This window comes from Canis lupus, chromosome 15 (assembly GCF_003254725.2).
Source record: "Canis lupus dingo isolate Sandy chromosome 15, ASM325472v2, whole genome shotgun sequence".
Classification (NCBI taxonomy): domain Eukaryota; kingdom Metazoa; phylum Chordata; class Mammalia; order Carnivora; family Canidae; genus Canis; species Canis lupus.
The window spans coordinates 16,793,006-16,807,793 of NC_064257.1; the positions used below are offsets into that span (position 1 = coordinate 16,793,006).

Genomic DNA, 14,788 nt, shown 5'->3' on the forward strand with positions numbered 1-14,788 from the left:
TCTCAAACAAATCTAGAAAGAAAGAAAGAAAGAAAGAAAGAAAGAAAGAAAGAAAGAAAGAAAGAAAGAAAGAAAGAACGAACATGACAGATCTCTAGGAGGCAGAAAGGATGCTCTGGCATCATCAGAAAGATAAGATACTTGAAACACTGATATGATATGATTCAGTATTATTTTGTATTAGGTCTCTAAGATAACCTAAAATCACCCTACTCTCTATTATTACACTTCTTTCCCTACACTGGGCTCAGGTAGGTACTGGGCAGGATTTTGGATTTTATCCCGAGTTAGGACAAGCTACTGAACTTTTTTTTCAGCAGAGCAGTAACATTATATCTGTGTAAAAAAAAAAAATTCCCTCTGGCTACCCTGTGATTCAGAAAGATCCCCTAACAACCAGGGGAAATGACAGTGGCCTAGACCAGAGCTACTCAAAGCAGCCATTCTGGGAACTGTTTGAGACTGGTCCCCCATGAGACACCAGTTGTGCCAGAATGTAAAGCCAGCACTGACTTTCATTGAGAAAGTCTGGTTTTATACACACACACACACACACACACACACACACACACACAGGTAAAGACAGTTGAACTAGACTTCAAGACAAGTGAGCTTAGCTACCATTTTAAGGAATCTTTAGAATAAGACAAAAACTGGTGATTAATTAGAAAGTAACAGAAAGGTGTCAGGATGGCTAAGATAGCACTGGAAACCAGTTAGTTGTGGAATGATTTCCGAGTTAGCTAGAAAAATCAGATATAGGTATTTACCATCACTTCTAACCACCATTCCCCCAAAAGGTCCCATCAGATTGCATATCCTTATCGCCAAGATGCTAAAAACAGAACAGGGATCTACTTTGCAAAGAAGGAAACTGCAGCAGTTACTTGCCCTCTTCCTGGCCCTTGGTCTCAGGGTGGGATGCTCTCATGAGCCAGTCAAGTTCTCCCTCAGGACAAGTGGTGTGGGTGTAAGATGGGTGCCCACTCTTATCTAATTGCTGATGCTGGGCCCCTGCCAAGGTTTTTTATTTGTTTGTTTGTTTGAGAATTTATTTATGAGAGAGAGAGAGAGAGAGAGAGAGAGAGAGAGAAAGAGGAGGGAGGAGCAAAGGGAGGAGAAGCAGCCTTCCCACTGAGCAGGGAGCCAGACACGGGGCTAGGACCCTGGGATCATGACCTGAAGGCAGACATTTAATGGTCTGGGCCACTCAAGCACCCCTGGGGCTTGGAATATTTTTTTTTCTTTGTTTCTTTTTTTTTTTTTTTATGATAGTCACACACAGAGAGAGAGAGAGAGAGAGAGGCAGAGACATAGGCAGAGGGAGAAGCAGGCTCCATGCACCGGGAATGGGGCTTGGAATATTATGAGAATAAGAAGGATACTTGAATTCAGCATCCTGTTCATCATTCTATTCTTTGAGCCTAAGCAGTACCCAGGACATCAGATGCTCTATATGATTTTGCTGAATAAGTGAATTCACCATATTGTTCTAAGCAAAGCAAAGTGATGTTTAAAACTAATAATCAGGGGATGCCTGGGTGGCCCAGTTGGTTAAGCATCCAACCGGGTTGATCTCAACTCAGGTCTTGATCTCAGGGTCATGAGTTCTAGTCCCACACTGGGCTCCACACTGGGCGTGGAGCCTACTTAAAAAAAAAATTAAAACTAATAATCAGTACAACTCTTCTCAAGGTGAGGTAATCTTTTTTTTTTTTTTTTTTTTTAATGATAGTCACAGAGAGAGAGAGAGGCAGAGACATAGGCAGAGGGAGAAGGAGGCTCCATGCACTGGGAGCCCAACGTGGGATTCAAACCCGGGTCTCCAGGATCGTGCCCTGGGCCAAAGGCAGGCGCCAAACCGCTGCGCCACCCAGGGATCCCAGGTGAGATCATCTTAACACTAATCTCGGTTACTATTTTCCTCTTTGGTACTTAGTAAAGACTTTGTTTTCCAAATGCCAGCCTGTTTCAGCTATGCAAGGAAACAACAAAGGGAGTTTGGGCCCAAACTGAGCCAGGTTAAATCAGCACCGTGGGAACAACTGGGAACACTTGGGTCACTCCATCTTCTAGGACTAAAATCTTGGCAATTCTGGGTTTAATGAATGAATCTTTCTATGATCCCCTAAACTAAATCAGGTACCTCATGTCAAGCATTCATAAAACAATCTACAATTCTTCTTCATAGCCCCTACTACAGTTTATAATGAAGAATTTCTGTATTTCGTAATGTTTGTTTCACCTACAAGTCTAGAAGCTCCAGGGAGGTAGAAGCTGTGTCTATATATTGTTCTTTGCTGTATCCTTGGCAACTAGCACAGTGCCAAGACACACTAGGTATTCAAATATTTGTTGAATGAAATGTATAAATAAGGGAAATTGCTCTCATAAGCTTAATTTATTCTCTTCTCTGTTTCAAGCTCTGTTCTGAATTTCTTACCAGTGATTCCAAATTTTTCATTTTTGTCAACATCTGCTCTTTGTTATTCAAGTGTTCCTTCCTCATGTACTTTACAGAAAAAACTAGCCTATTTTATTGTGTGGATTTTTCCTTTGCTTCCGTATAAGTTTTTACCAGATTTTCACTAATATGTGCTTTTCTAATATTCTTTTTCTACTATTCTTGGAATCTGGGGAGGGAATGCTGGTGTGGGTTCAACAGATTTGTTTTGAAAGACAGTGTGTTTCTATAGTGGAGCCGCTGGGCTTGAGCTTTAGTTTCCTCCTCTATAAATATAATCACCTTCTCCAACAGCATATTAGTGTAACAAGTAATAACAAGTACTTCAACCATCAGGTTCTCCTTTAAGTCTGGAAGGAGTCCGGACAGCCATTCACCAGTTTTGCTCTTCCCCAGTTATCTGCGCCAAAATATGTTCTTGATATAATCTTCACCCAACCTTGAGATCTGTTCTCTTGAAAACATCTAACCCACTTTTGGTTTTACTTCCTCAGGCCCCACAGGGAAAGCCTGACCCTCTGCCAAAGGAGAATCTAGCAAACATCTGAGGGGAGTCTGGAGTCTACTTCTCCATTGTAAACATCTCCCAAGCTGTTGGGAGCTTTTTTTTAAAAATTAAAAAAAAATTTTTTTTAAAAAAAATATCTTATTTATTTATTCATGAGACAGAGAGAGAGGCAGAGACACAGGCAGAGGAAGAAGCAGGCTCCATGCAGGGAGCCCGATGTGGGACTTGATCTTGGGACTCCAGGATTATATCCTGGGCCAAAGGCAGGCGCTCAACAGCTGAGCCACCCAGGCGTCCAATCCCAAATTCTTTAGGTATATCTCAAATGGCATGGTTTTTAGTTTCCTCATTATTTTATATCTTAGATCATATGCCTATGAGCTTTGGTTGGTCTCTTTTTCAACTTAAAATGTGGGGGCCAGAATGGAATACAATATCCAGGTGCAGTCACAGATTCAGTCTCCTAAGTTCTATTTGGAAGATTGACTGTACTGTTGGTGCAGGGAAACTTCATGACTTTTTCACTTATGTTGCTGTTAAGACACATCCTCCATTCTGTCCTCATGCAGCTGGCTTTTTGGGACACATACAATTATTCAATTAGTCTTGTTACATTGGATAAATTCAGTCTGTTTTTCTATTGTGAAGCTCGGAGTGCTGTTTTGCCTTCTAGCAAATCTCTTTCCAGCTTAATTTCCCTGCTAATTCGATCAGGATGCCATCAATTCCTCATCGCAGTCCAAAGAGGACAGAGACAAGGAGAGTATGTACTCATTCATTGGTCGACAAATTTATGGAGAGCCAGCTACATGATAGCACTGGGCTGGATCCTAAGGATACCTTGGAAAGCAAAAACTGGCATTCTCTGCTCTCAAAAAATTTACCCCATAATGGAGAAAAAATTTAATCAAATAATTTCTCTAATTACTATATTATTACAAACTGAGTAAGTGCACCAAAGGAGAATGCAGTTCTGTGGCAGCATATAATAAAGTAACCTAACCTAGACTAGGGTCTCGGGAGAAAGTGGCCCTGAAGGTTGAGCAGGGTTTGCTAGGTAAGGAGGGAAAGGGGGGACAAACCAGGTGGGACACAGATGGGTGCTGTGCTATTAGACAACATTTAGATTAGTGGTTATTAGGCCGCCTATTTCCACTACAGTACTCTTCCATTTCTCCACCTTGTCTTGAAAGTTGTTTTGAATGATGGAATGACTGTCCAAGGCCAAGCTGAAACCCACCTAGTTCATCAACCAGTTCTTACAGAATCCATCCTCTTAAAACCAGGGACATCTCCTCAATTTGAGCTTTCTTGCAACATTCTGCCTCATCCATGACCTCTTCAAAGTCAACAGCTAGGTGTTCAAATCACCATCTCGAAGATGCAAGATGTAATTGATCAGATCCAGAAAACTTAATAATTAATTTAAGCAGATAGAAGAGTAGTTTTTTGAGGTGTGACCCAAGGACCAGGTGCATCAGAATGGCCTCAGGTGCTTATTAAAATGCAGATTCCTGGGCACCACCCAAACCAACTGAATTTGAATTGATAGGACTCCAGAACAGAAATTTAACAGGGGGATTCCTCTACTTTAACATCTGACAATCCCTGAATTAGCTGTGTTCTCCCTGCATCCAGACTCCCATGGAGCTTTGATTCCCTGATATTTAATACCCGAGTCCGAAGCGCATTCCTCTTGGAGTAGTCTGGCAGAGAAAGCGTGGTTCTGGAGTCAGAGATTTCAATTCAAATCTGGTTCTACTACTATCTGTGTGAGCTCGGACAAGTTACTTAATTTTTCTAGGCCTCAGTTTCTTCATTGATAACATGTAGGTAAGAATATCTACTTCATAAAGATGTTGTTGCAATTCAATAAGAATCTGAATAATGGTAGAAGCAGCCTATCATTCTTTGGAACATTTATTGAGACCTACATACCATGTATGTATAACAAGATGAATAATAATTAGGCACTGTGCTGCATACCATGTATATCAGCATGAAGAAAACATCGCCCTTCTCAATTTATTGGGTTTTGTTTGCTCTTTGCACCTGTCCCTTTGCGGTTAAAGTATCATCTTTGAAACCTTTTCTAACCCTCATGCTGTTTTCTGTTCATAGAATCCCATGAAACAATTTAGACAATTTTCCCCCTTGAATTGTCTGAAGACTCCTTACTACTGTGCTTATGCCAAAGTCCTGAACCTCTAGCGTGGGCTCAACCTGAATCTGCTCATCTCTCCCCAATCTCCCACTGCATCAACACACCTGGGATCTTTTAAACACTGGTTCTGTTGCCACTTGCTAGTACAAGGCCTTGCTGAAGTTACTTAAACTCTCTGTGCCTTTGTTTCCTCATCTGTGACATTGGGAAAATAACAGTGCCTATTTCATGGAGGTTTTACAAGGATTAGGCAATACTCGATAAACACTCCAGAAGTGTTAGCTATTCCCACTGCCACACTGGCCACTGCTTCCTCTGTCCTCTGAAGGCTCTAAGCTCCTTCTCTCTCAGGATTTTCACAATCGCCTCTGCCTCTGCTCATGGCCAACCTCTACTCAGTTTTCAGGCTGAAATGTCATTTCTCTGAGAAGGCATTCTCAACCCAGCCCTCCCTTCTCACACTTCCTAACAGAGTCAGTTAAGAATCCCTTTCAAACATTAATTCAGTCTGTAGTTTTCCTTTGCAGCCCTCATTATAATTCAGTGTTTGTTTACTCCATTAAAATAGGGGACATGTCTGTCTTACACTGCTCCACATCCACCCTGATACTTAGCATGATTCTGAGTCCATAGTAGCACTCATAAAATATTTTAGGTATTTGATGAATGAATGATTTCTGACTATGCCCAATTTTTTTTCTCTTGGGATTTTAACAACCTCTAAAAGTCAGTCACTTTTCTGACCAGGGGCAGAACTCTTCACTCCCCTTACCTTCTGAGTTAAAATTTTCAGAAATTCAGATCAAGAACTTGACACATGCTTAGCTTTTGGCTGAATGAGACTCCAACTTTGTCTTGACTCCAAGTTACTACAGATCTGCACCGATCAATATGGAAGCTATTACCAAACGGGGCTACTGAGAACCTGGAATGTTGCTAGTTCAATAGTCCAAAATGAGAAGTGCTATTAAGTATAAAATACATGCTGGATTTTTAAAATCTAGTACAAAAAAGAATGATAAATATCTCATAATTTTAAATATCGCATGTTGAAACGGTAATATTTTGTAAATGTAGAGTTAAATAAAATACACTACTAAAACTGGTTTCATTTGTTTCTTTTTACCATTTTAAATGGGGTTACTAGAAAATTTACGTATGTGATTTGCATTAGATTTCTACTGGACAGTGCTGTTTTATTTATTTATTTATTTATTTGAGGTGGGGGAGCAAGAATGGGGGGGGGGGGAACGACAGTGCTGTTTTAGACTACCTGCCTAAAAGGTATACTGTATTTTCCCAGAACATCCCCCCAATTCCTCTCATCTTAATCCTTAAAGAGATGTATTCCAAATTCTTTCAGGCTTTCTCAATATTGATATTTACGATGCATAGGCTATTCCGCTATCCCTGAATATGTCTGATTCTTTTGTTTTTTTCTAAAGATTTATTTTTTTATTTGAGGGAGGAAGGGGAAGAAGGAGACTCTCAAGCAGATTTCCCCATTGAGCCCAGAGCCCAACATGGGACTCGGGTCTCTCCACCGGGAGATCATGACCTAAGCTGAAACCAAGAGCTCAATTGACTGAGCCACCAGGTTTCCCTATCTGATTCTTTAAAATAGGGCAACATTTCTTAATCTCGGGTCTCATCACACCAAATCCCCACAAACTGGAGATTTACCATCCTGTGGTTATGTTGTTATACTATAATCACGAAGTTTAAGAACATAAGACCTGGAGCCAGGCCCCCTGTTTGGGATTCCTAGCTCTACTACTTACTAGCTGTGTTACTATGTTGCTTGGTGAGCTCTGTGCCTCAATTTCCCCCAAATGAAAGATGGAGATGATAAAAAGCATCTAGGGATGAGAGCACTAACTGATATTTGCAGTGTCGAGAATGGTGCCTGGCATGCAGTAAGCATTCACTAAGTAATAACTACTATTTATGTCACTATACACATCCTTCACCCTTCCCACCTACTCATATATTCTCTTAGAATACTGGGCACTTCCTTTAGTGATGTTCTTTCCAAATCTGATTTTATGCTCAGATCTTCTAATTTCAAAACTCTGCTACTCCCCAGCTCAGCAGCACTTGGGTAAGGTACTTAACCTTCACTTTTGGGTTTCCTTATCTGCAAATGAGAAATGGATATTGCCACCTCCCTGGCACAAGTTTGAGTAACATCATGTACGTACAAGTTCCTTTCATTAGCACCTAATGGGTGCTCATATGCATTTTCTGGTTTAATGCAGAAGGTCCTCACAACACACCGTAAGGCAGGTATCTTAATGAAGAAGGAAACAGGATCGGGATAGTCAAGACTTGCCCAAAGTTGCACAGACAGCTAAATGGCGACACCAATACTGGGACGAAACTTCACTCTGAGCCAAATGTTTTTTCTTTTCTTTTTTTTCCCACGAAACCAAAGCTGCTCCCTAAGTGCATAAGCGCTACAACTAAGTTAACTCACGCTGTTCACGGCATTCCAATGCCTGCAGAAATGCAAAAACCATCAACGTACTAGTGCCATGTTGCCCACGGAAACTGCGGTAGAAAAATCAAACCTCAGGTTTTGTTAACATCGATATTAAAGACCGAAGAATCCGAGAGCCCTGGAGCCGGGGACGTGTCTGAAATTTCAATAAACAAAACAAAGCGACGGGTTTCTGCTCTAGCCGCCCCCACGACGACACTGCGGGCCGCGGGGAGGAGGCTCAGTCAGTGGTCGGGCCTTTGGGGCCGGGCCGGTCCCTGCGCAGGCTACGCGGCCCGGCCGCCCCCAAACCGGGAGGAGGCCTCCTCCTCGGGGCCCGGGGTCCAGCGCCCTGCGTTGCGCCCGCCCGCCCCTCACCTCCGGCTCCGGGCGCTCCGAGGCCATCACACAGCCCTCCCGCGCCGGCCCGGGCCAGAGAAGATGCTCCACTCTTGACCCTTGACCCGGCTCCCGGAGACCCGCCGGAACCGGAAGTGAGTGGGCGGGCCGCGCTCTCCCTGAGTTTTCTGATTGGGGGACGAGGCCTCTCAGAGTGGATCGCCGACTAGGAAACCGGAAGCGGAAGCCGCCGCCGCCGCCGCCGCCGCCGCCGCCATCGCCGCCTTCGCCATCGCCGCCGCCGCTATAGCCGCCATCGCCGCCATCGCCATGCAGGTGAGAGCGGGCTTGGGGCTGTTAACCGCTAGCTAGCTTCAGGTGACAGGACTGAGAATGGGCTGGCCGAGGAGAGAGTGAGGAGTCGGGGCCGACTGGAGGGGCAGAGCGCGTAGCTGACGGGTAAGGGCCCGCGGGGGCGCGGACGACTGGAGCGGTGGGGGTGGGGCCCACCTGGCAAGAGATGGGAGGTTGGGGCCTTGTCGTGGGGAAGGAGGCTGCGTGGACTAGCTGGCGTGCACGGAGGGATCAGGCTACGGTAACTGGGACGGTTGATATGCAATGCAAGGAAGGCAGCTCAAGAAAATGCAAGTTGGCTCCGGCCCCTGCCCAAGCTGTTGGATGTAGACGTGAGGGATCTGGATGGAATTGCAGAGGAGCCCGAGGGATTGGGGGAAGGGGAGGGAGGCCCAGAGCCGAGCTACTTAAAATCTGAGGCTCTGTGAGTGGAGCCCCGGATCCAGGCCCTCCTCATGCCCCTTGGTGAGTTTGCAAGACAGCTCTGCATCATTTCTCCCAGCCTGAGCCTGTTAGTTGTTGAGGATGAAGAAATGGAGTAAAACTGGAGACCACAGACGGGAGGAAACTGCAGACACCCCAGCATTTTAAAATTGTGTCTCTGGCGCCTAGGAGCATGTGCGTTTTGTCTTTGTTTTTCACTTGCCACTTACTTTCTTGCACCTGGTTGGCTGTCAGTAAATGTCTTCAGGCTGAGTGAGCTTGTGGAAGGGACGCAGGAATACGGGCACAGAGATAAAGCGAAGGGCACAGAGATAAAGCGAATGCCGACTAATCCAGCAAGAAGAAGCTTGAAAACTTCAAATGCTGACGCAGATGAGGAGTGGGGGAGGGGCCGTGGGGTACAAGTTTCAGGGAAACCTTAGTTTCCTTCGTTTCCACAAGCATGAGTATGTTTTCCGGAGATTATGTGACTGGCAAGAACTTCCAGGCTCACAAGGCAAGTTCTAGGACAAGAGAAAGACAAAATACTGCAGAGGCACACAAAAGTTAATAAAGCCCAGGGATTATGTCTGAAAAAAATGCCTCAGTGAGAGTGTTTCTATTTTTTTTTTAATTTTATTTATTTATTCATGACAGACACAGAGAGGGAGAGACACAGGCAGAGGGAGAAGCAGGCTCCATGCAGGGAGCCCGACATGGGACTCAATCCTGAGGCCCCAGGATCACGGCCCCTGGGCCAAAGGCAGCACTAAACCGCTGAGCCACGCGGGCTTCCCTGAGAGAGTGTCTAATACAGAGGAAAGCCAGACATGAATTAGCAGACAATGAGGGAAAGGAGGAATTGAGGTCAGGCAAATGGATTGAAAGGTCTAAGAATTGATGCTGTCTGTAACCCAAATACCAAAGATAGAGAACAGCCTGGCTTTCCTGCACCAGTGAGATCCTGGGTTACTTGACTAGTTTTGCATACTGTCATCCCGGCTTTTCAGCCTTCCCTGTATACGACATAGCCACACCTATCTGGGTAACCAACCTGTTCCTATTGGTGCAGAGGGAGGAGAAGCAGCTGGAGGCATCATTAGATGCACTGCTGAGTCAAGTGGCTGATCTGAAGAACTCACTGGGGAGTTTCATATACAAGTTGGAGAACGAGTATGACCGGCTGACCTGGTAAGGGTTGCCAGGGCAAGCTGAGGAGGGCTCCATGGGGTGGGGGTTGAGGGGGCAGGCCTCCTGATTGATAGGACATCTCCAGGGATGTCACAATTTATCACTTTGCAAACATTTTTTTTTCTTTTAAATTTCCAAGTTTGTTTTTTTGTTTTTTGTTTTTAGATTTCATTTATTTATTCATGAGAGACACAGAATGAGAGAGAGGCAGAGACACAGGCAGAGGCAGAAGCAGGCTCCCTGCAGGGAGCCCGACGTGGAACTCGATCTCGGGTCTCCAGGATTACGCCCTGGGCTGAAGGCGGTGCTAAACCACCGAGCTACCCGTGCTGTCCTGCAAACATCTTTTAATTTGAAAAGATCTATGTTTCCCAACATTTAACAAGTGAAGTTTGTCTTAGGGCCACTGTGGCACGGAAATAGAGAAATGCCCAGTTTTCCAACCCAAGTTTTTTCTAGCTTTTGATTGTCACCCTTGACTTCTTTGGGAGGAGGTACTCCGTCAGTGGGTCCTCCCACTATAGTAAGAGTACAGCGTTCATCTCGGGTCTCTTACGATAGATATTGCTGAGTCTTTTAGGTCCAACCTACTCTGGAAGTGTGGATCCTGTTTTCAGGCCTGAAAGATCTCTTTTTGCTCAGTTTATAAATTTTTAATGATAAGCATAGCCATGGTTCTTACTTTGCCACTGGTCTTTTACCCCATTCAAATAATGAGCTGCCTTATTTCTCCATCCATGTTAGAAACTAAAAGCGTGTCCCGTTTTCATAACCCCACAATCCCTGGGATCCAGTCTGGTTCCTGCCCAGTCCAGCTGTAGTGCTCTGAGTCTTTTTCGAGTGAGCCTGGGTATTCCTAGTCTGAAAGACCCCTTCGAGGCTACTTTACTGAGAACATTGTGACACCTTCTTACCACTACCAGGCCGTCTGTCCTGGACAGCTTCGCCTTGCTCTCTGGACAGTTGAACACTTTGAACAAGGTCTTGAAGCATGAAAAGACACCGCTGTTCCGCAACCAGGTCATCATCCCCCTGGTGCTGTCTCCAGACCGTGATGAAGATCTCATGGTAAGAAGAGAAGAAGGGCATAACATGGGAAATTAAATTCTTAGATGAGGGCTTAGGGCACAATTGTTGCTTGGTAATTTTAGAAGTTCTGAATGTGTAGTGTGTGGTAATAGAAAGCAAGGGCTGCTTTATTGAGGCCTTTTTTTCCTTCTGGAATTGGGGAGCTACTTCCAAGTAGTGCCAAATAAACCTGAGGCCTCTGTGCCCAAGGCAAAGACCTTTCTCCTCCAATATCTATCTTGAGGAAAAAGTGTGTTCTTTTGTGATTTTTGTCTGTTTTGGTATTTTATTAAAATGTAGCAAAGAGAAACTTGCCTCTAGGTCTGGTAGAAATAGAGGTGTGAGCAGATAGAAATGAAGCAGGGAGTAAGAGCAACAGTGTTCTAGGAAGCCAGATACTGTAAGTGTCAGGCTGTGTTTTCCCCAAAAATGTACCATTTGCCAGTGGAAGGAGCTGTGTAGCAAGCCAGATTGAATTGTCTTGGATTGCATGGGAGGATCAGTAACATCTGTGTGTTACAGCGGCAGACTGAAGGACGAGTGCCTGTTTTCAGCCACGAGGTGGTCCCTGACCACCTGAGAACCAAGCCTGACCCTGAGGTCGAAGAGCAAGAGAAGCAGCTCACAACAGATGCTGCTCGCATCGGTGCCGACGCAGCTCAGGTTGGACCAAGTCACTGCCCTGCTGCTCCCCCCTCCCCTGGGGCCCTTCATGAGAAGCTGGGCAGTACTGTTGGTGTCTGGTAGGGGTGCGCAGTTGATTATATAAAAGTTGCCCCTGGAAGAGCACAAGGAACAGCCCTCATCACAAGTATTTCCTGTCTGCTCTGATCTCTGCACAAATGTATGTGTGTTACAGAAGCAGATCCAGAGCTTGAATAAAATGTGCTCAAACCTTCTGGAGAAAATCAGCAAAGAGGAACGGGAATCTGAGAGTGGAGGTATGGAAGGATTGGTGGCAAAAATGGAAGAGGGAAAGGAGGAGAAGATGACTGGACTAAGACTGGTGGTTTGGGTGGTGGTGAAGTGAGGATAGAAGACAACTGCTTAGGAGAGGGATGTGTCCATTCTGTTTGCCGTTTATACTGAAGGCCAGCCCTGGAGCAGGCAGAGGAAAGGGGCAAAATGAGAAGGGATAATTCTGAGATAGTTGTGGGGGTCTCTTGGGGTCTCTTTCTCTGGGCTGCTGGTGAGTGTGGATGCTGCTGAAGCCCTGAGGCTCCTGGGGCTGGTCTTCCTGCTGCCAGGTTTAGTCCAGGGTCAGAGGCGCATCGCAAGCTCCTCACTTCCCCTTTTTCTTCAGGTCTCCGGCCAAACAAGCAGACCTTTAACCCCGCAGACACCAATGCCTTAGTAGCAGCTGTGGCCTTTGGGAAGGGGCTGTCTAATTGGAGGCCTTCCGGTAGTAGTGGTCCTGGCCAGCCCGGCCAGCCAGGAGCTGGGCCGATCCTTGCTGGAGCCTCAGGATTACAGCAAGTACAGATGGCAGGAGCTCCGAGCCAACAGCAACCACTGCTCAGTGGGGTGCAGATGGCCCAGGCAGGTCAAACAGGTAAGGTGGCGGAGGATGACATGGTAGCAGACTCAAAGCAAGGAAATAGGGATAAGCTGGATTGTCTGGGCCCCCAGTATCCCAGAGTTGGAGATTTTCTCCTATCCTCCTTGGACTGTGACCCAGAAATCAATTTTTAAGAGTAAAAAAACTCTTTTGAGACTCTGTAGCAGGTACCAGCGAAAGGAAGAACTTCGAGCAGCAGGAACTGCACCTCCCAGCCCCATCTTAGAGCTCTGTGTCAACTACCTTCTTGTCCCATTTACTCTGGACACTGAGTGTGCTGTTGGGGTCTTAGACCAGTGGGTGGGCCTCAGTTAAGACCACTCAGTAGGGATGCTGGGATTGAAAGACAAGCAAGTTATGTGTACTCTTTTCTTTGTATTCAATCTCTCTGATCTACTGTTAATAGTTATGAGAACAGTCTGGAGGAGTTCAGATGTGCGTAGCTAGAAGAGGTGTTTTGTGTTTTGTTTTGGTTTTTTTGTTTTTATCCAAAGCCCTCCAGGAAATGGAGCAGTTACAGTAAGAGAGAACAGTCTTTCGCCTGTGACAGTAAATGGGGTCTAGCTGTCTTTTCCGGAAGTAGCTGAGCACGAGACTTGCTGGGGTGTGTTCTGACCCCTCCTACTATCAGTCCTTTTTTTCCAGATACCTTCCGGGAGAGGGCTGGTCAGGACCCACACCTCTAATCTTTGCTACCCGGGGTCAGAGGCCACAGAGGTTCTGAGCTGAAAGAGCGAAAGGGTGGCAGAAGGGAGCCTGGGAGACCACCTCTCTGATTTATCATGAAAGTCTTAAGGTGCTTCAGGTGTCTTTCTTCATATTCCTTTTAGGGAAAATGCCAAGTGGAATAAAAACCAACATCAAGTCTGCTTCAATGCATCCCTACCAGCGGTGAGTGTGGCCGGCAACTTTTCCCAAAGCTGGACTAGATGGGTACAATAAAGAGAACATGGGCTTTCAGCGCCAGACAGGTTCCAGCTGCACCACAGACGAGCTGAGTGACCTTGGGCAAGTGACCTGATTTTTCCGAGCCTGTTTTCTTTGTAAATGGTGATACCTACCTCATAGGGTTGTTGTGAGGACTGAAATGAGAAAATGAATGTAAAACAGTACAGCCTATGAAATAATGAGCATTCAATAAATGATAGTTTCTACAGCCACTTCTCCCACTGCCCTCCTCAGTCCTGGATCCAGAACCCAGCGGGATCTGATACTCCTTCGTGTCAGCGGTGAGCTGACGGACACAAGATCATGGACCACTCTGTTCTGTTTGGAAGCCTGTCCATATTTTATGGTGCCGGAAACTGTCACAGCCTGTGTATGTCTTTAGAGGCATGTCGGCTCCACAGGCCCCCCCTGCCCAGGTTCCATCAGGGCCATCTCTCCAGGCTGCCGGCAACGGGGCTTCTGGGCTGGGTCAGAGGGTCCACCCACAGCTCTGGTGAAGCGTGGGCCTGCCCTCCCCTCTCCTTCACCCTATCTTATACACATCCAAGAAGATGCTGAAGGTCTAGTAGGTGTGGGGTTCCCAGGAAGTGGCTCTACCAGGTAGGACTGTGTGAGAAAGGGGCTTTGTTAGCACATGAAGCCCCTTCTCCCTGGACTCATTTTTCTTATTTTAGAGGGAGAGGGGAATCACGCTTCACACCGTCTTTCTTCTGGGTTTCATTGCTCTCATAATAGCTCCTGGTTCCTGGACTCGGGCCAGGATGGCTTTCCTCCAGTCCACTAAAACTGTGGCTCAAATGAGAGAGCCAGATTGCTGGTGGGTGGGGACAGCCCTCAGGACCTCTGCATGCTTTACATAAAGCTGAAGAGCAGAGTGAGTTGGGTCTGCAACCTAATCCCCCTTTCTTGGTGCTCCTTTGCAGGCAGGGGCAGGGTTTGAGTCCGGAGAAGACCAAAGGGTTTCTCTGAAGTCCTTTAAATTGATGGCCACGGGGTCCATGTTAGCCGACAGTGATTTACGAGGGAGCTCTCTAGGGGTCAGAGGCCCTGTGTCAGAACTTTCAGAGTTGCTGCAAGGTGGTTCCAATTTGTTCCCCATAAAATGTCTTCTTAGCTTTGATTAGCTTTGATCTAAAAATCCCAAGAGGTATGCAGAGAGCCTGCCCATACCTTCCAGCTGCCTTTTTCTGTTCTCTTCTGTCACACACCAGTCCTTTGGCTTTTGTTTGGTGCCGGTCAGAATTGTGCCAGGCTGTGGCAGCAAAGGACTGGAAAAGTGGTCCGCGATGTGT

General features: G+C 46.0%; 2 protein-coding genes across 9 annotated transcripts in view; one reads left to right on the plus strand and one right to left on the minus strand.

Moving 5' to 3' along the window:
* Positions 1-8,094, minus strand: part of SZT2 (SZT2 subunit of KICSTOR complex) — a 51,349-nt gene extending 43,255 nt beyond the window's left edge. For all 5 annotated transcript variants that reach the window (XR_003125356.3, XR_003125357.3, XM_025420437.3 and 2 more), the window contains exon 1: positions 7,994-8,094. Coding sequence is in view for 3 of the 5 variants with exons in the window: in XM_025420437.3 (XP_025276222.3) it covers positions 7,994-8,020 (27 nt within the window). In the remaining 2 variants the exon portion in view is untranslated. The remainder of the gene's footprint in view (positions 1-7,993) is intronic.
* A 66-nt stretch (positions 8,095-8,160) lies between these two features.
* Positions 8,161-13,704, plus strand: MED8 (mediator complex subunit 8). Of its 4 annotated transcripts, XM_049094108.1 has the most exons (8): positions 8,211-8,290; positions 8,811-8,926; positions 9,804-9,922; positions 10,846-10,990; positions 11,513-11,653; positions 11,850-11,931; positions 12,294-12,542; positions 13,379-13,704. In XM_049094108.1, exons 4-8 carry the CDS (start codon positions 10,988-10,990, stop codon positions 13,441-13,443), a joined length of 540 nt encoding a protein of 179 aa, XP_048950065.1. In that variant the 5' UTR covers positions 8,211-8,290; positions 8,811-8,926; positions 9,804-9,922; positions 10,846-10,987; the 3' UTR covers positions 13,444-13,704. The 4 variants fall into 4 exon arrangements, with proteins under 4 accessions (XP_025276232.1, XP_048950065.1, XP_035554790.1 ...); XM_025420447.3 differs by lacking the exon at positions 8,811-8,926 and having other exon boundaries at positions 8,161-8,290; XM_035698897.2 differs by lacking the exon at positions 8,811-8,926 and having other exon boundaries at positions 8,274-8,413.
* Positions 13,705-14,788: the final 1,084 nt, after the last annotated feature.